The sequence below is a fragment of the Carcharhinus amblyrhynchos genome, chromosome 11 (assembly GCF_965287045.1).
Source record: "Carcharhinus amblyrhynchos chromosome 11, sCarAmb.v2.hapA, whole genome shotgun sequence".
In the NCBI taxonomy this organism is placed as follows: Eukaryota; Metazoa; Chordata; class Chondrichthyes; order Carcharhiniformes; family Carcharhinidae; genus Carcharhinus; species Carcharhinus amblyrhynchos.
In genome coordinates this window covers 2,898,063-2,918,508 of record NC_137334.1, presented here as the reverse complement: position 1 = coordinate 2,918,508, position 20,446 = coordinate 2,898,063, and the positions used below count along the sequence as shown (strand labels likewise).

Sequence of the window (20,446 nt, the reverse complement as noted above, 5' to 3'; positions counted from 1 at the left end):
GCAATCAGTAGGTGTTGTGGGGTCCCACTGTGACTCTGCATTCGGGATCGATGGGGAAGAGAGGGAGGCCAGTGATCTAGGCTGGTCATTGGGATTGGGGGGTCCAGCCTGCTGGGGGTGGAGGGGGTTGGGGCTGGGGAGGGGGCAGGGATCAGGAGATCAGAGCTGGGGAGGCCAGGATAGGGTCAAGGCTGGCCTGGACATATTCAGGGGGCCCGCAATCACGCACTGGGGGGGTGAGAGGGGTGCTGTTCCGGGGGTCACGGGGCTGTCCAAATGATCGAGCAGTCCATTAATCGGGAGGCCAGCAGTGTGGGAACATTGTGCATGCGCCGATCTCAGCACTATGCTGCTGGCCTCTCCAGTGGGATAGGTCCTGTCCCCTGATTTTCAACGGGATTAGTGCTGTGATACTCTGCAGTGCACAAAGAGTCAGAGATTCTTTTTTAAATTCCCTCTGAAAAAACTAGTGAGATTTACTCCGGTTTTTACTTGAATTCAACACTTAGAATTTTTTTGGGAGAATCACCCCTCTTTACCTTCACATTCCAAAATAGAAAACGATTGGGGTCTAGTCTGGTTTCATGTTATACCTGGGAGTTTCTGATCTGTAACCTATCACAAGGCAAGTGAATTGCATCTTCAGAAATGAAATGTTTGATATGCACTTCACTTGCCCCTGCATCAATTCATATATTCCTCGCAGGTATTATTAGCCATATTCTGAGTGTAAACTATTTGTTGCCTCGTATCCATCCCTGAAGGTGGATCAGAGAAGCTGTAGCACCTGGTACTACTGAAACCTCTTGGCTGATCCCTGAGAAACACACCTAAAGAATCTTTCTGCAGCGGTTATGGATCAGTCAAACACTGATGGAGTAGAAGTACTTCCTGATGAAGGCCACTGACAGACCTGTTAGAGCCTTAATACCCATATGCGCATTGTCAATCAGAACCTCACCTGTGGGAATACAATGATGGTCATAAGCCCAATGGTGCTCTGGGCTTCAACATGTCAGTGCAGAAAGGAATACATTTACCAGGCCTCTTGAACGAAGCATTGGTCATCATTTTGATGCATCAACGTGCCATTGAATGTGAAATCCCACATGGATCCCTGAAAACATACAGAGGGATAGAGATTGAATGCCATTATGATCTTCAATTCCACTAGCAATAGGTGACCAACATGTCCCATTGGATTCAGCTTGTCCTCCATCCTGACACACAGTTCAACGTTGGCCTCCCTTAACAAGTGCAGTCTGCTACGACACTGTCACTCAGAGATTTGAAGGTAATTGATGGAGGACCCTCTCTGGAAGGCAGCCTCTTCTCTGTACAGGAGGCTGTTGCATGCCTCCCTGGATCCTTTTCCTACATCCCCACCTTGAGGCTGTACCTCCTGTTGGTCAAAGCCATTGCTCTTGTGCTGTAAGTGGCTGTACTTCCCTCCATTCTCTGCTTCTCCCCCTCCTTCTCACTGCAGGCCATAAAGCCTGGATGAATGAAGCCAGTGGCAGGTGGCTTTTTCCCATTTCCAAGTCCTCTTATTCAAACGGGCCCATCCCCTGCTTTTTCTGTTGAAGTGCTACTGCCCCAATGGCATTGGCAGAACACCATTGCAAGGCTGGCACCTTCCTCCATACTTTGTTCATCTGCTGCCTATGCTGCTCCCACCCCCCCCCCCATTCCATGCTGACTTGCTTCATGTTTGCCGGAGAGAGCCAGTATCGAACTCCCACTTGCTTACTGTCTGTTTATGCCAGGTGAGTCTCTAAAACTCCATGGATCCCATGCTCCATTCACAAAACTCAAAGAAAACCCTGTAAAATTGCTAACAATTAGCTACTTAATTGGTTTAATTTTCTTCTTGCTTTGTTCAGGCACGATGTCTCCCTCCATGTCAGCTGCCGTCAGGAACATCAGAAAGCAAAATGAAGACATTGACCTTCTACCCGACATCCTGCCCTCCAGACTCCCAGCCTATCTCAAAGGGCCCGGAAATTTCAGCCTAGTAGGCCAGACTATTATATCATATTTTCAACATTGATAAAAAGATGCAGGGGATATATGAAGAACTTTATATTGCAGTAAGTGCTTATAACCTGAAGCTCACTGCTTATGAGGGTGCCTGAAGTTGTCAACCTTAAATCGTTGCCTCCTAATCCTTACACTGTCAGCTAATGGGAACAGTTTTTACCTATCGCCCCTTTCTAAATATAACATAATGTACACCTCCATCAAACCTCCTCTCAATCTCCAAGGAAAATATTCACTTTATATTAACTCACATATAACTGCTACTAGACATTTTAGTAAAAGTCTGGAAATTGTTCTTTCAGAATACAGTAAATTTATGATATTTAGGTATACATTGTGTTTGGTGGCTGGCTTTGTACCACAAGGTTCCAAGTTTAGAAAAATGACCAAGTTAGGGTGGGGTGAACTGAACCCTCTCTTTGTCCCACAGTTTTTACCTATCGCCCCTTTCTAAATATAACATAATGTACACCTCCATCAAACCTCCTCTCAATCTCCAAGGAAAATATTCACTTTATATTAACTCACATATAACTGCTACTAGACATTTTAGTAAAAGTCTGGAAATTGTTCTTTCAGAATACAGTAAATTTATGATATTTAGGTATACATTGTGTTTGGTGGCTGGCTTTGTACCACAAGGTTCCAAGTTTAGAAAAATGACCAAGTTAGGGTGGGGTGAACTGAACCCTCTCTTTGTCCCACTCCTGGGTTGGTTATAACAAGAGTCTGAATTTAAGAAGGCCATATTGCCAATTCAATAGAGGTACTTAAATTGTGTGGGGTTTGGTGTAAGAAAAAGCCAGCCAGTTAACTAGCAGAGTTAGTTTTATTGCTAATACTCACACAGGTAAAGATACAGAAACTATTAACAAAAGCTTTAAAATGTATAAATGTATTCAACCACCCACTAATGTTAAAACAACACATACAAAACCCCCAAAAATGCAAAATAACAAAAGAAAGAAAATGCTGCAAAGTATCAGATCTTAAAACTTAGCCAAATAAAAATTAAAGTTGGAGGGAAAAAAAAATCAGAGATTGTCTGGTTGTTTGTTACAGCCACGGAGTCACTTTTCACAGCAGCTGCAGGTATTTGAGTTTCTCATCGCAGAGTTGTGGCTGGTTGATTCTCTTTGATTCTGTGGACGATGGTGTTGGTTCAGAATTCTCCTTTAAGAACCCAGCAATCAGTCCAGTGGATTTTCACATCACAAACAACTCAGCTTAAATGAGAGAGTTTCTGATGTCCGTTTTATCCCAATGACAGTCTGTCTCTGATAGTTACTTCAAATCCAGTATCTTTTAGACCCAAGAGCTGGGTCACATGACTTCTCTCTGCTTTTAACGTAAGCTCATCTTAGCGACTATCTCTGACAGCTCTGTACATTCAGGGGGCGATCTTACCTTCTCAGCCTGTCGGTTGATGGGTGGGGTGAGCTGGTAAGATCGCGGGAGAGCCAACAGATCAGATTCACGCCCGGTTTCTCGCTTCTTGCAATCTTACCAGCACTGGATTTCCAGGGAGATCAACCTCGTTTGAAATTATATTTAAATTAAACGTTATAAGTGAGCCTGGGATACAATTGTTCTAAGTTTGTTCACCCACAGAGTGCTGAATGTGTGGAATTCACCACCACAGAAAGCAATTGAGGCCAAAACGTTGTCTAATTTTAAGAAGGAATTAGATATAGCTCTTGGGGCTAAAGACATCAAGGGATATGAGGGGAGGGGATCAGGCTAATGAATTTAATGGTCAGTCATGATCACAATGAATGGCTTAGCAGTCTCAAAAGGCCGACTGGCCTACTCCGGCTTCTATGTCTGCTTCTATGTGTTCCAGGCCAAGAAGGCATGAAAATATATTTATATATATATCTCTCTATAGCATCCAGATTACTTTATATAATTATTTTAAAAATATATTACAGGCAAAAGCTTTACACACGACTGGAGCCATGACTGGCTACAGCTCACACAAAAGGAATTTCTAGCCTTCAAAAAAAAACACAGAACCTTGTTAACTCTAAAGAGATGCTAATAGCTAATACTCCCTGTGAGTGCAGAAATCAAATTCCAAGGGAGTGCACAAGGTCCCCTTTGTATTTCTGAAGCAAAACCCAGGCCAATGGAGGTGACCCATTCCCCTAAGACAGAAGACTTTGAAACCTGTTGGAAAACTTATCACTGGATGCAAGCATTAACCATCTCAAAAATTCAAACTAGGAACATACAAAATACATACAGGAGTATCCAAGAAAAGGGCACATAGTAGGAATTATGTCAAATAGCCCTCCTCCTGACTCCACACCCCCAGTCCCTATCCCTTCTTACATATCCAGTACACATGCTCTAACCTTGCATAACCAATACACATGGCCCTAACTCACATATCAATTACACGGACCCCCATTTCACATATCCATTACACATGTCCACATCTTACATACCCATTACACACATTCCCATCTTACCTATCCATTACATACATCTCCATCTGACATGTCCATTACATCTTACAAATCCATTACACATGCTACCATTTTACATCCATTACACACATCCCCAGCTTACATATCAATTACATACGCTCCATCGCACACATCCATCACGCATGCCCCTGCCTCATATATCCATTACACACACCTCCATCTTACATCTCCATTACACACACAACTATCTTACATATCCATTACTCACATCTGCATTTGAAATATTCATTACACATACTCCCATCTGAGATATCCATGACACACACCCTCATTTCACCTATCCATTAAAAACACCCCCCATCTGATACATCCATCACACATGCCCCCCATCTTACATATTAATTACACATATTCCTATTTTCCATCTGTTACACAATCCCCATTCAGTACACATTGCTCATCTTATCTATCCATTACACACCCCATCTTACGTGTACATTACAAATGTCCCACTGAGCATATCAATTAGACATGCCCCTATTTGCCATCTGTATTACACAACCCCCATCCAGTACACAACCCTGATCTTATCCAACCATAGGTATACATTGCACACTTCTCTACTTTGTCAAATCACCAACTGTCTTGCATATCCATTACAGCACCCTCCCCCATCAATCCCTGATTATAATTTAACACCACAGTTATAAATTGCAAATACGCAGATTTTCACAATATTCAAGCGTTGTAAATTCAATCATTTTTAGAAACAAATTGTATTTCGAATATATGAGACATGGGGAGAAAAGGTTTGCTTTTTACGAAGATTGCTTTCATTTCAAATGTTAATTGCTTTTTAACTTCAAAGAAATTGCTGTGATAAATTCCTGAGCACTGGGATTGTTTTTCCTTTGAGGTATGAGGCTGTTTTCATTAATGATAGCAAACTGATCATTTACTTCTTCTAACTCTAGTTAGAGGCTTTTCTCTTCTTTTAATTTCTCTTCTTCAGGCTGGTCACTTGGGTCCTGTTCGACAATACAGGGTTCCACAACCATTATTACAATGCTTTAATAACATTTTGCTCATATTCACATCTCCACTATCTTTTAAACAAACTGCCTAAAAGAAAACACGATGGACAAGATTCTACAGCCTCCCAGCCACACGTTTCCTGCTGGTGGGAGGTGGCACGTAGTTTGCTAGCAGTAGGTTTCTCCGGTCCCATCAGAGAATTCCCATTGATATTACTCTGCACCGGTGGGAAACCTGCAGGCTGGGGTGCGCTAACGGCAGTACTGGAGAATAAGGCTGATGTGAACGGCCAGAGAATTTTGGCCAACATGATTCCAGTAGATTGTTTTCTTCACACAAATGGCTCAATCAGTGGTGCATTATCTGGTCAGCGTTCATTTGTACATAAACTTGACCTGGTATGCAAAAGTGGGGGATCAACAGATGTTAATTTATCATGGCTGATGAGACTACACCTCAGTCACCCTTCTAAAACTTGTAACAATTGCAACTCCCTTAAACATAGAAAATAGATGCAGCCGTAGGCCTTCGAGCTTCCACCACCATTCAATATGATCATGGTTGAACATGCACTTGCAATATCCCACTCCCACTTTCTCTCCATACACATTGATCCTTTTAGCTGCAAGGGCCATGTTCAGCTCCCATATTGAACATATCTAATGAATTGGCCGAACAGCTTTCAGTGGTAGAGAATTCCACAGGTTCACAAGTCTCTAAGTAGAGAAGCTCTTCCTCATCTCAATCCTAAATGGCTCACCCCTTATTCTTAGACTGTGATCCCCTAATTCTGGACTTCCCCAACATCAGGAACATTCTTCCAGCATCTAGACTGTCCAGTCATATCAGGATTTTATACGTTTCTATGAAATCCCCTCTCATTCTTCTGAGCTCCAGTGAGTACAAGGCCAGTCGATCCAGTCTCTTTTCATATGTCAGTCCTGCTATTTTGCGAATCAGTCTGGTAAAAACTATAATTGTTCCTGAAAGTTCTTTGTATTAATTGTACATACTGCATTCTGCTGTGTACCAATAGCACCAGGCTGGTTAACTAATTGGTTTGTTATAGATGGATACTTGAAGTTCTGTTTTGCGGCAATTTTCCCTCCTTTTGAGTTGATAACTGTTGAAGAGAAAAAGACAATGAACACCTAAAAGTAAGACAAATGAGTTACACTGACAAACACCGTTTGAGATTTGCACTGATGCCACTTCCCAGTGACTGGTTGTAGCTACATGTTATAACCACATGCAAGTTATCCCCTCTCCCTAATTGCCCTGAGCAACCTGAGTGGCGTTTGAAAAGATTTCTGGAAAGGAGAAGTTAAATTACACATTGCTTATATGGGAAGTCAAAAATGACAGATTGAACCTTTAGAATTTTCAAATGGCGGCACGGTGGCACAGTGGGTCAGCACTGCTGCCTCACAGCATCAGGAACCCAGGTTCAATTCCAGCCTCAGGTGACTGTCCGTGTGGAGTCTGCCCCTGACTACATAGGTTTCCTCTGGGTGCTCCGATTTCTTCCCACTGTACAAAGATGTGGGGGTTAATTGGATTGACCATGTTAAAATTGCCCCTTAATGTCAGGGATTAATTAGCAGGGTAAATATGTGCGGTTACGGGGTTAGGCCTGGATGGGACTGTGTCAGTGCAGGCTCAATGAGCCAAATGGCCACCTTCATCACTGTAGAGATTCTATGATTCTATTCTATGACTGTAAACATAGTATAAATCAATACAACTCTTGGCTTAATTCTCATCGAGGGCTGAAATCCTTCTTTTGACTTTACTGTGACTGCACATTTTGTCCCTCCATAGCAAATGCAAAATGCCAATACTTGGCAAAACATAATGCGAATGACAGTAGCAATTTAGAGTGTTATGATGCGGAGGTTGATCCCCTTTTGAGGAGTAGTGCCGAATCCCCCAAAGAGGAATACCTCACCTCGTAATCTGTTAGAAGTATGTAGGAAGGTGAACTGTCCTTCAGTAACGTTTAGTGGGTAACTAATGGACACTCATTTTAAAATGAACATTTAACAATTTATTTATTTAACAAACAGGGACCTTTAACAAAAAAAAATAACATACCAAATAAAATAAGATTCGAATGGAATGCTGTTCAAATAAATACAATATCCATTCATTAACTTTAAAAAAGTAATGACAGTATTTAGTCACTTTCAAAAAAAGTATATAACCAGGTTTTGTGTATTTCTGGAGTATCTCAGTTGATTTCTCTGTAAGTTCTTTTTGATTTGGTGCTTTTTGCTGATTACATGGTACATTATCTTAAGAGATATTTGAAGCTGGCAGGGTGAAAAGCTGCTCTCTCCCTCTCGAGACTTGAGAAATGGCAGTTGCTAACTGCCGTTTTGCCCCCTTGCATTTTCTTTTATACCCGTGATGACCTATCAATTTTCCTACAATAGGACTAGTGTGATTTTGTCAACACTATCAAATTCAAATGTTATAGGTTCCTGGTAGCTGAGTGCTGCCTGCTTTAAACTGATTGGGAAAAATTAAAAAAAAAACAGGTTGTCTTTGTCAAGACTATTGCTTGACTTTTTGATACAAATGGTTTCTGTTGGACTCTGTCTGTACATTTAAACGTCCAAACACGGAAATAAAACAAGCTTTTAAAGGGACCACACAATGTTTTTTTTCGTCTAGCATTTGCACAATTTTTTACACCTTCATCAACATCAAATTCCAAACACAGCTTCACAACAAGAGGTTCAATAGTTTTCTGGTTCTGTTACTGGACTAATTGCCCAAAGATCATGTGTTCATACCTCACCCCTGGCAGTTTGAGAACTTGACTGTGAATTCAGTTCAAGAAATTTCTTTGATTTAACTGGGAAGAACTTGGGAAAAGACTACTGTTGAGGATTAACCAGACAATGCACGGTGAGTACTCAAATCTCCTAAGCTTTTATCACTTGCTAGCAAGGAGAACAGATACAGTGAATTTTATTATAATGTTCTGTTGATTCATACAAATACTGAGCAGCTATAATTAATTACAGCAAATGAGAAACGAGCCACTTTCTAATCCTTCATTTGCATACATAGTCCACCAATCATAGCATAGCTTTTTGCCCTTATCCAATAGAAAACTGTCCTTCATTAACGTAATATGTCAACATATCTTGTTTTTTGATAATTGTCATGGTAACTTGTCTTTGTTTCATCCTGTGGCCAAGGCAGTGTTTATGAAACTGACACAAGGTTAGATTAGTCTCTTTCCCTGAATGCGCAACAGCTGACCTCAAATGAGGCCTTGCTTGCTAAGTTTTTTTTTTCCATTCTTGCTGACAGAGTTGCTTTGTTGTTGTTATAACTTAATTTTCACATCAGCATCTGCAGTTTTTAACTGCTTTTAACTATAGTTTCACAAGACCCAGCAACTCCATGGTGCTTTATTTGAAGTCAGCATTTTTCAATCTTGCAGAACAAAGTGAATTAAATATTTGGCCATAGCTGGAATTACAACTTAATTTCCACACTACCCTCACTCGCCTTGTCTTCTAGGATGTTTTCCTGAACAGGCTGCAGTCAGCATCGCAAAAGGATGCAGCGACAGACTAGATGAATGAACATGTCTCTGGAAAAGAAAAATAAAAGGTTACACGGCCTCTGAAAATCTAATCTCTCAAACATATATTGCAGCATCTTCACGTATGTCTAAGGAAATGATTAATTCATTCTGACAGATTAGACTAGCCAACACGACACACCAAGGTATACTAACTTGAAATATTAAATCAATATTTGAAATTGATTTATGTTAGTTATTATTAATGATGAAAACGAGACAGGAGTATTAACTAGACACATCGGAAATACTTGAAACAAAGGAAATCATCTGGGCAAATATTACTCATTGGCAACAACTGAGATATTGCACCATGCTTCTTTGAAGACTCAAAGTCTGCTCAGACAGACTTAGTAACTCAGACATCATATGCAAAGATTTCAAATCTCCATTGGATATCTCATGAAAAACAAGAAGAAAAATGAATCAGATTCATCTCTTCTGATGTCTGGTAAAATTCCATGAGTTGGGACTAAGTGTCCGTGCCGTTGGAAAAACAAGAGTGTATCCCGTTAGCATTAGCACCGTCTTTCAGATGGAATTCACCAATCTGAGAGATGCTGATCAGCTCATTTTGAGCAACTTGCTATTCCGAGACCCGGTGGCCATTTTTAAAGGGCGCCAATGCTCAGAGATAGGCCCCCCACCACAAAAAAAGGTGCCCCACCCACTGATTAGGGGAGAATCACCAACAAACCCCTTACCAAAGAGGGCATCCACCCCCAAACAATGGGTAAACCCTGCCTCCCACATTACATAGGCATGAGGGTGATCCAATCCAACCCCTACTCAGATGCCCTTCAATTCCTCTCCATTACACCACCCACTCAGCCACCCTCCCCCAGGCCCCCTTCCCCTTCAGACCCGCTACACAGCACCCCCTTTAAGGCATGCACTTTGGCAGTGCCCACGGTGCACGGATACAAAACCTGCAGCTTCTGTCAGGGAGAAAGGGAAATCTCTGCAGTAGAATGGAGCGCTCCAATGATTTAAAATCCTGCCAACTGACAGGGGTGGTGGGTACGACAGGACAGCATGGAGATTAAAATGACCAGGTCACTTTAACATTTTCACAGCTGACAAGCAGGAATGCAGATTATTGATAACAGGGCTGCCTGAAATCATGGTGTCAGGTGAATGGGGATAGAGAATTCCAAAGATACACAACCCTTTGAGTGAAACAATTTCTCATCAGTCCTAAATGATCAGCCCTTTATCTCGAGTTTGTGCCCGTGTCTTAGATTCACCAACCAGCTGAAAAAAAAATCTCTCAGCACTTATCTTCTCAAGTTCTTTCAGAATCATGCATGCTTCAATGAAATCACCTCTTATTCTTCTAAAGTTCAGTAAATATAGGCCCAATTTACTAAGCCTGTCATCACAGGTCAATCCTCTCATCCCAGGGCCCAATCTAATAGATGGACCACTGCCATATCATCTCCAATGCAAGCACATGCTTCCTTAAATATGGAGGCAAAAACTGCACATAGTATTCCAGATGTCATCTACCAAAGCCCCGTACAACTATAGCAAAATTCCTCAATTTCTGTACTCCAATCCTTTGCAAACAAAGTCAACATTCTATTTGCCTTCCTAATTATTTGCTGTAACTGCATGCTAACTTTCCACTTCTTTTTCTACAAGCATACCCAAGTCTCTCTGAACATCAATATTTACAAGTTTCACACCTTTCAAGAATATTCTACTTTTCTATTATTACAGCCAAAATGAAATGAAATCACACTTCCCCACATTACACTGCATCTGCCATCTTGGAGCCCATTCACCTAACCTGCTTACATCTCTTAGCAGCCTCTCCGTGTCCTTCCCACAGCTCACCTTCCCAACTAGCTTTGCATTATCAGTAAACTTAGATATATTATTCTTTGTCTCTTCATCTGAGTTATTAACGTAGATCGTAAATAGCTGAGGACAGAAGACTGATTCTTGCAGCACTCCACTTGCAGCATAGCCTGCCAACTTGTCATTTCTGCCCGTTTTTTGTATCCTGTCCATTAACCAATTCTCTATTCATGCTATTGCCACCAACTCCATAAGCTTTTTTGATATCATCTTGCCTTTTGTGTGGCACATTATCAAATGCCTTTTGAAAATCTAGCAACACTTTTCTATTTGCATTGTTAAGACTTCCTTAATTACACATTTCAGCATTTTCCCAAACAATGGTGTTAGGCCAACTGGCCTGTAATTCCCTGTTTTTTCTCTGTTTCTCTCTTTTCTTGAAAAATGGTACTGCATTTGCCAACTTGCAATCTGGTGGGACCATTGGAAAATCATTGCTAGCACATCCACTATCACGCAAACCAACCTCCCATCTATTAACTCTGTCTACACTTCCTGCTGCCTTGGAAAAGCAGCCAGCATAATTAAGGACATCACGCACCCTGAAATGGGCCAGAATTCTCCCAAAACAATTCTAAGTGTTGAATTTGTGTGAAAACTGGAGTAATTCATGCTGAATTTTTCAGTGGGAGTTCAGAGAAAAATCTGTCAAACTCTGTGCACCACAGAGGCCACCAGTGTTAGTTAAATCATTAAATCTCAGGGGATGGGGCCTATTCCTGCTGAAGAGGCTGAAATCAATGCGCGGAGGGGCTACTACATGTACTGATCTGACAGTGCCGAGTTCGGCACATGTGCAGTGGCCCCACACTGATAGCACCCTCCCCCCACAGCCTGATCGCTGGCCCCCCCGACCATTCTCAGGCCCAGCCCCCGCCCTCGCCTCCCTCAATCTCCAGTATGTATATTGGAGCTGGACTTGCAGGAAGGCAGCTACCAAACGTAGTTGTCAGAGCCAAATTGAGTCAGTTTATGCTGAGTGCTACCTCTCTCACCCCGAGGACAGTAGACCAGTGCTGGAAAATCTTGATAATGATAATGATGGATATCAATGTTTTTGGAAGATAACGAAGAGGAACATAATGGTGATGATGTTGATCATCCCATGCTCTGTGCCACTGGTACCCCTGCCTTTTACCTTCCTCAATTTCATACCACATGGGGAGATCACAAATGTGAAGATAATACTGCACTGATTTTATCCGTGTATTTGCAAAGTAAAATTGTAACATGCATTTTATTTTTGTTCTATTGTGTGTTGAACAGGAAAAGTATTGTGAAGCCTGGTTACTATGATGTGGTACATGTTATTGGGAGTCAGAAACAGTAATGTTTATGTATGGAATGATTGGAGCCGGTAGACAGATTAAGGAGGTAGTGATGGAAGTTTGCAAAGAGTACCATTTAAATCCTCAGGGAATGCATTAAGAATAATCTTCAACAAACTTTCAAAGCAACCAGCATATAAGAATCTTTAAGTACTAATCCTTAAAGTTGAATTGCAGATTCTTCAATAACCAGGTCCACTTCCACTAAGGGTTCTATTTCCAATCATTTCCAAGCCCACTTAGCAGCACCTTATATTGACCTCCCAGGTTGGTTAGGGAAGAAAAAACAGTTTCAGAATCCCTTTAGATGTCCCAGTAACTGCTCTAGTTGGTGCAAGGATATGTCATTTAGCCATCTGTCCTGAACAGGAGGTTTGAATCCTGCGTGACTAAATCATTATGAAAATTCCCTGAAAACTTGGCATTGGCATGCAGGATTCATTGTAGCTAGTCACAGAGATTTTGAACATGCTTTCTAAAAAGGATATTAAATAGATTTACAGTAGGATAACTGAGACATGTGTGAGAGTCATCTACTGTTCCCTTAATTTTGGGTAAACCAGCATCTAAATCACCCTACAATACTGCTGTCCAGAAATCAATACAAGATTAATCACACTGAATTACTGAATGAATTAATAATACCAATTAACATGATTGCCAGAAGTTGCCTCCACATGTATATTTACATAGAGCAAAGTGACAGAAGTGATAACAGCTACAACAATTTACACATGTTTCAACCACTAACAGTTCAGAGGAATGAAAAGATTACTCAAGTCAATGAGAAGCATTAAAGGAATAGATTGAAACCAACAGTTACACAAGGGTTTGATCTGTGCCTCTACGTTAGAGTCAACTGCAGTAAAGGATTGTGTGTTCTGTGGTCAAAGAGTACAACCTAGTGGCAGTACTAAATAATGATGCATGTTTTTGAGTTTTAAAGCCAAATTTTCATAACAAACACATGAAAAATACATAACAATTTATATATTATTTGATCCATAATGTCACAATATCTAACTGTTTAATAATGTACTCGATTTTGCAATTAATGCAAAGGCTCAAAAACTTAAAAGACAAATATACTCCTGCAGCTAATGATTGAAATATAGTTAAGAACTATAGAATGATCAAGAATACAGTCATTGCAAATTATTTTTGCTTTTATCCATGCATAAGATATCTTACCGTAACTGTCCTACAGAACTGAGTAACTGAGGGTTTATATCTGTAAACCTTGAGGATGTCTTCTAGTGGTATACTGTTCTGAAAACAGATTTTAAATAAAGTTAACTAAATCCTTTCAAAGGGCTACAGGAGCATTTCATGATAAAAATACAAGATTGAAATAAGCTAAGCAATATGAATAAAGTGTCATTTACAAGAGGGCACAGGTTCAAGATGAGAGGGAGAAAGTTTAAGGGAGACGTGTGAGGGAAGGTTTTTCACACAGTGAGTGAGTGGTGGGTGCCTGGAACATGCTGCCAGAGGAGGTGTTGGAAGCAGGCACATTAGCAACACTTAAGAGGCATCTGGATGATTGATTACATGAATAGGGAGGGAATAGAGGGATACGGACCAAGCAAGGGCAGAAGGTTCTTTTCAGTTTAGTTAGGGCATCATGATTGGCACAGGCTTTGAGGGCCGAAGGAATGTACTTTTCTTTGCTCTTTGTAATATTCGCTATATCTATGCATTCCTCTCATTTCACATTTTAACAATAATTTTCAGCAATGATTCACAGATATTAATATATCGATTGCTGAAAATGTTTTGATTACAATATTAGGAAACAAATACAGCATCTGTAATATTGCAGTAGTATTATTTTAATAACAGGTAGCAAGACTGAGCTGTCTGAATTTCCAAAGCAGTCATAGTGCATTATCAAAACAGATTCTTGGTTGCTCACATTAGATTTTTGATATTCTGTTGCATCTTTATATGCTACAAATATTCTTTGCTGAAGGTACATGGATGATCCAAAAAAATAGACTTTCCATTTGCTCTATGTCTCCAATACAGATAAACCATTCCACTTGTCTCCCTCATGATAGAGCACTCCACTAACAAATCAGCCAGGAACTAGCAAATTCTGCCCATGAAACTTGCAAATTCAAGCATTTGTAAATTCCATAATTCCGAATCAGTTCCTATTGCTGGGAAGCTCAGTCTCTGGCTTAGCTACTTGTTTTCCATGTTCATAATAATGCTCAGAAAAGTTTTAAAAAATTAAAAATTAATGTAGATAACTGTAAGGTTATCCATTTTGGCTGAAAGAATAGAAAGGCAAATTATCTAAACAGAAAACAGATTCAAAATGCATCTGGGCAGAAGGATCTGGGTGGCTGTGTTGATGAATCACAGAAAGTTTGTATGCAGGTATAGAATACAATAAAAAAGGCAAATAGAATGTTGGCATTTATTGCAAAAGGCCTGCAGTATAAAAACGGAGAAGTGTAGTTGCGATTGTACAGGGTGTTGGTGTGACTGTATCTAGAGTATTGTGTCCAGTTTTGGTCTCTTTATTTGGGGAAGGATGTGGTGGCATTGGAGGCAGTTCAGAGGAGGTTCACCAGATTGATTCTGGGAATGAAAGGGTTGATGTATTAGGTGAGATTAAACAGTTTGGTCTTATACTCGCTGGAGTTTAGAAGGATGAGAGAGGGTCTGATCAAGGTATATAAAATACTAAAAGGGATTTAGAAATAAACCGTAAACTAAATGTTTCTCCCTGGGGGCAATCTAGAACAAGAGGTCACAGGTATAGATTAAGAGGTGGTAGCTTTAAAACTGAGATGAGGAGGAAGTACTTCTCGCAGAGGATGGTGAATCTATGGAACTCGCTGCCACATAGTACGGTGCAGTTTGAATCACTGAATGGTTTCAAGAAGGAGAGAGATATAAATCTGATTTTAAAAATGGGTTAAAGGGATATTGGGAACAGGTGGGGAGGTGGATTTGAGATCAGGCATGATCTGACTGAATGGCGGAGCAGGCTCGAAGAACTGAATTGCCCACTTCTGCTCCTAATTCCTATGTCTGCACCAGTTCTTCAAATAAAGATCATGACTTGGTGCCATTCCCCTGCCCTTTCCCCATACCCCCTGCACGTTTTTTCTATTCAATTAATCATCTAATGCTCTCTTGAATGCCTCAATTGAACCTGCCTCCACCACATTTCCAGGCAGTGCATTCCAGAGCTGAACCACACGTTGTGTGAAAAATTTATTCTCACATCACATTTGCCTCTTTTGCAATTCACATTAAATCTGCGCCCTCTCATTCTTGATCATTTTACAAACGGTAACAGTTTCTCCATATCTACTCTGTCCAGCTCCCTCATGATTTTGAACATCACTATCCAATCTCCTCTCAGCCTTCTTCTCTTCAAGGAGTCCCAACCTCTTCAATCTATCCTCATAACTGAAGTTTCTCATCCTTGGAACAATTCTCGTAAACGCCTTCCGCACTCTCTCCAATGCATTCACATCCTTCCTGTACAGTTGAGCCCAGAACAGTATACAATATTTCACTGAGGGCTAAGTAGTATTTTGTACAAGTTCAGCATAACCTCTTATTGCTCTTGTATTCTATGCCCCTATGAATAAAGCCCAGAATGCTGTATGTTTTATTAACTGCTCTTTCCATCGGTCTTGCTACCTTTAATGATCATTGCTCATATACATCCAATCCCCCTGCTCCTGCACCCTCACATTTCATTTTATATTGCCTCTCCATGTTCTTCCAAAATGCTTCAGCTCACACTTCTCTGCATTGAGGTTCATCTGTCACCTATCTGCCCACTCCACTAACTGTTCATGTCCTTTTGAAGATCTGCACTGCCGTCATACAATACTTCCAAGTTTTGTGACATCCACAAACTTTAAAACAACAAAATATATCAACACATATCAGGAAAAGCAGGAGTCCCAATACCAATCCCTGGGAAACAGTTGAATTAGTTTAATTGAAGCTTTGATAGGCACAGTCTCAGTTTGACTTTCATGCCCTTTCTTGAGCCACACCAAACAGCTGGTGCTGGAACCAAATTCGCACCTCAATATGCCAACATCTTCATGCACAGGCTCAAACAAGACTTCTTCACCGCACAGGACCTTCAACCGATGCTATACATTAGATACATCGATGACATTTTCTTCCCTTGGATTCATGGCAATCACTGAAACATCTATATGATGACATCAACAAGTTCCATCCCACCATCAGACTCTTCATGGACTACTCACCGGAATCGGTTACATTCTTGGACACACGCATCTCCATCAAGGACAGTCACCTCAGCACCTCACTCTACTGCAAACCCACAGATAACCTCACAATGCTCCACTTCTCCAGCTTACACCCTAAACACGTTAAAGAAGCCATCCCCAACGGACAAGCCCTCCGAATACACAGGATCTGCTCAGATGAGGAGGATCGTGACAGACACCTCCAGACGCTGAAAGATGCCCTCATAAGAACAGGATATGGCGCTCAACTCATCGATCGACAGTTCTGACATGCCACAGCAAAAAACTGCACCGACCTCCTCAGAAGACAAACACGGAACACAGTGGACAGAGTACCCTTCATCGTCCAGTACTTCCCTGGAGTGGAGAAGCTACGACATCTTCTCCGGAGTCTTCAACATATCATTGATGAAAATGAACATCTCGCCAGGGCCATCCCCACACCCCCACTTCTTGCCTTCAAACAACTGCACAACCTCAAACAGACTGTTGCTCATAGCAAACTAGTAAAAAGTCTGACAACACCAGGTTTTAGTCCAAACTATTTATTTGATAATATACTCACAAGCTTTCGAGGGACACCCTCTTCGTCAGGTGACAGTAATCTCTAAACTGTCTGTGCTTTATATGCTCTGTCTGAGGCCAGAACTCTCCATTCACCTGACGAAGAGGGTGTCCCTCGAAAGCTTGTGAGTATATTATCAAATAAATAGGTTGGACTAAAACCTGGTGTTGTCAGACTTTTTACTGTGTTTATGCCAGTCCAACGCCGGCATACCCACATCATAGCAAACTACCCAGCCCTCAGAACAGTAACCACAATACCACACAATCCTGCCACAGCAACCTCTGCAAGACATGCTGGATCATTGACATGGATGACATCATCTCACGTGAGAACACCACCCACCAGGTACACGGTACATACTCTTGCAACTCAGCCAACATTGTCTACCTAATACGCTGCAGGAAAGGATGTCCCGAGACATGGTACATTGGGGAGACCATGCAGACGCTACGACAACGGATGAATGAACATCGCTCGACAATCACCAGGCAAGACTGTTCCCTTCCTGTTGGGGAACACTTCAGCGGTCACGGGCATTCGGCCTCTGATCTTCAGGTAAGCGTACTCCAAGGCGGCCTTCACGACACATGACAACGCAGAGTGCCTGAGCAGAGACTGATAGCCAAGTTCTGCACACAAGGACGGCCTCAGCTGAGATCCTGGGTTCATGTTGCACTATCTGTAACCCCCATGACTTGCCTGGGCTTGCAAAATCTCACTAACTGTCATGTCTGGAGACAATACACATCCCTTTAACCTATGCTAATGCAATCTCCACTCACATTGTCTGCATCTTTAAGACTTGAATAGCAGGTCAGCTATAAAGACTTGCATTCTAATCAGTATTCTGTAAACTGTGTGTGTCTTTACATGCCCTTCTCTAATCAGAACCTTCCACACACCTGACGAAGGAACAGCGTTTCCAAAAGCTTGTGGGTTTATTATCAAAAATAAACTGGTTGGACTTTAACCTGGTGCTGTGAGACTTCTTACTGCTGGAAACAAAGGCAGGAGGCATGCTAATCAGCTGCCATTGTTTGGTTATCCTGCCTCTATTCCATCCCAACTCAAGATGGGAAGGTCCAGTCCTCAGTGTCTCATGCACTTCTGAGGTTAATCTCCCTCCAAGCTGACAGCCATATTAACGTCCAATTTAGAAAAGATTTTTGAATCGGTGGTTCTCTGGAGGGTTCACTTAAAAGAATAAAGCTTACACTTCTTTTTATTTTGTTCTTTTTAGAAATAGATCCCTTGGGGAAGAAGAGGCAAACACTGAACAGAAGGTGGATGATCCACAACAAAAAGATTGTTTAAGATCACTTCAGATCATAAATTATGATGGAGTTGGATGACTGAGAGAATTACAGAAGAGAAATTCCTTAAACTAATTTAGTTCTGTATCTATGAATGTAACATTCAGGCTCATCACAATAAAAAATATTATACATCTGTCCACTAAATTAAAGTTGACTTGCCACCAGAATTCCAGCAAAAGAAGAAAGGATCATTGCTTCTCTTTCCATTTCATTTGGGTACTTTGAGCCAGCATGACTTGAAATGACCCTAGGAACATGGGGTGGAATCAGGCCTAGATTAGAAGTATAATACCCGTTTCAGAATAGCATCATATTCTGCATTGTAGAATGTGCTAAACAACTTCAGATCCCTATACATGGAGTTTGTACACTGACAGATGTGCAAAGGAGTGACAATTAGAGACAATCGGTTGGCACGGTGGCACAGTGATTAGCACTGTTGCCTCACAGCAACAAGGACCTGGGTTTGATTCCTGACTTAGGTCGCTGTCTGCGTTTGCACATTCTGCCCGTGTCCACATGGGTTTCCTTTGCGTGTTCCGGTTTCCTCCCACAGTCCAAAAGATATGCGGGTTAGGTGCATGGGCCATGCTAAATTTGGTGTCCCAGGATGTGTAGGTTAGAAGAACGAATGGGGTAAATATGTGGGATTATGGGATAGGGCCTGAGTGGGATTGTTGTTGGTACAGACTCAAAGGGCCAAATGGCCTCCTTCTGCACTGTAAGGTTTCTATGATTCTGAGAGTATGTCACTTGCATTAAATAAATTGCAATGAAACCAGTTTTCACATTCAGATTAAATTTGTACCAACATATCAATTAGTGTATACAAGGTATCCTAACATCATTCTAAATGCTTTTGCCCAGACAACACATTATTTACAGCAGCATTTATGTAAAACAATACAATATCTACTTTTAATGTGCTTCAGGATTGACACATTGCAACAGCCAACTAAACTACATTATAAACTACTTAGATCCCAGAACTCTTTCATTGCAATAAAAGCTGTGGAGGTGTGGTTCGTCCATAAATCTACATTCTGAGATAAACAGGTTATTCACTCAATAGAAATTTACTGTTATTCACTCAGTAGAAATTTATCGGGGGGGGGGGGGGGGGGGAATCCTCCACTGGTTGGACTCATAATTAGAATAAAGGAAAATGGTTGTGGTGGTTGAAGCCTTCAACATGTTATCGATGAAGACAAACATCTCACCCAGGCCATCTTCACACTCCCTCTTCTTGCCTTCAAACAACCACACAACCTCAAACAGACCATTGTCCGCAGCAAACTACCCAGTCTTCAGGAGAAGTGACCATGACACCACACAACCCTGCCACAGCAACCTCTGCAAGATGTGCCCCGGATCATCGACACGGATGCCATTATCTGACATGAGAACACCATCCATCAGATACATGGTACATACTCTTGCGACTCAGCCAACATTGTCTACCTGATACGCTGCAGGAAAGGATGTCTCTACACTGGGAAGAACATGCAGATGCTACAACAATGGATAAATGAACACCACTCAACAATCACCAGGTAGGAGTGCTCCCTTCCAGTCAGAGAACACTTGAGCAGTCAAGTGCATTCAGCCTCTGATCTTCCGGTAAGTGTTCTCCAAGACGGCCTTCACAACACACGACACAGAATCACTGAGCAGAAATTGATAGCCAAGTTCAGCACACGAGGACGGCCTCAACTGGGATCTTGGGTTCATGTCACACTATCTGTAACCCCCACGACTTGCCTGGGTTTGCAAAATCTCACTAACTGTCCTGGCCGGAGACAACACAGATCTTTTTAACTTATGCTTAACCCTCTTTCCACTCACATTGTCTGTACCTTTAAGACTTGATTAGCTGTAAAGACTCACATTCTAACCATTATCTTGTAAATTGAGTTTGTGTCTGTATATGCCCTGTTTGTGAACACAACTCCTCACTCACCTGATGAAGGAGCAGCACTCCAAAAGCTTGTGCTGCCAAGTAAACCT

At 41.5% G+C, this 20,446-nt stretch overlaps 1 protein-coding gene across 1 annotated transcript; it reads right to left on the bottom strand.

Annotated features, from left to right (window-relative positions):
• Window positions 1-964: 964 nt before the first annotated feature.
• Window positions 965-18,680, bottom strand: c9h2orf80 (chromosome 9 C2orf80 homolog). The gene is made up of 5 exons (XM_080198398.1): window positions 18,599-18,680; window positions 13,491-13,568; window positions 9,033-9,117; window positions 6,521-6,630; window positions 965-1,117 (listed from the first exon to the last, which is right to left on the bottom strand). The coding sequence occupies exons 1-5, from the start codon at window positions 18,644-18,646 to the stop codon at window positions 1,037-1,039; spliced, it is 402 nt and encodes a 133-aa protein (XP_080054524.1). The 5' UTR covers window positions 18,647-18,680; the 3' UTR covers window positions 965-1,036.
• Between the last annotated feature and the right edge of the window lie 1,766 nt (window positions 18,681-20,446).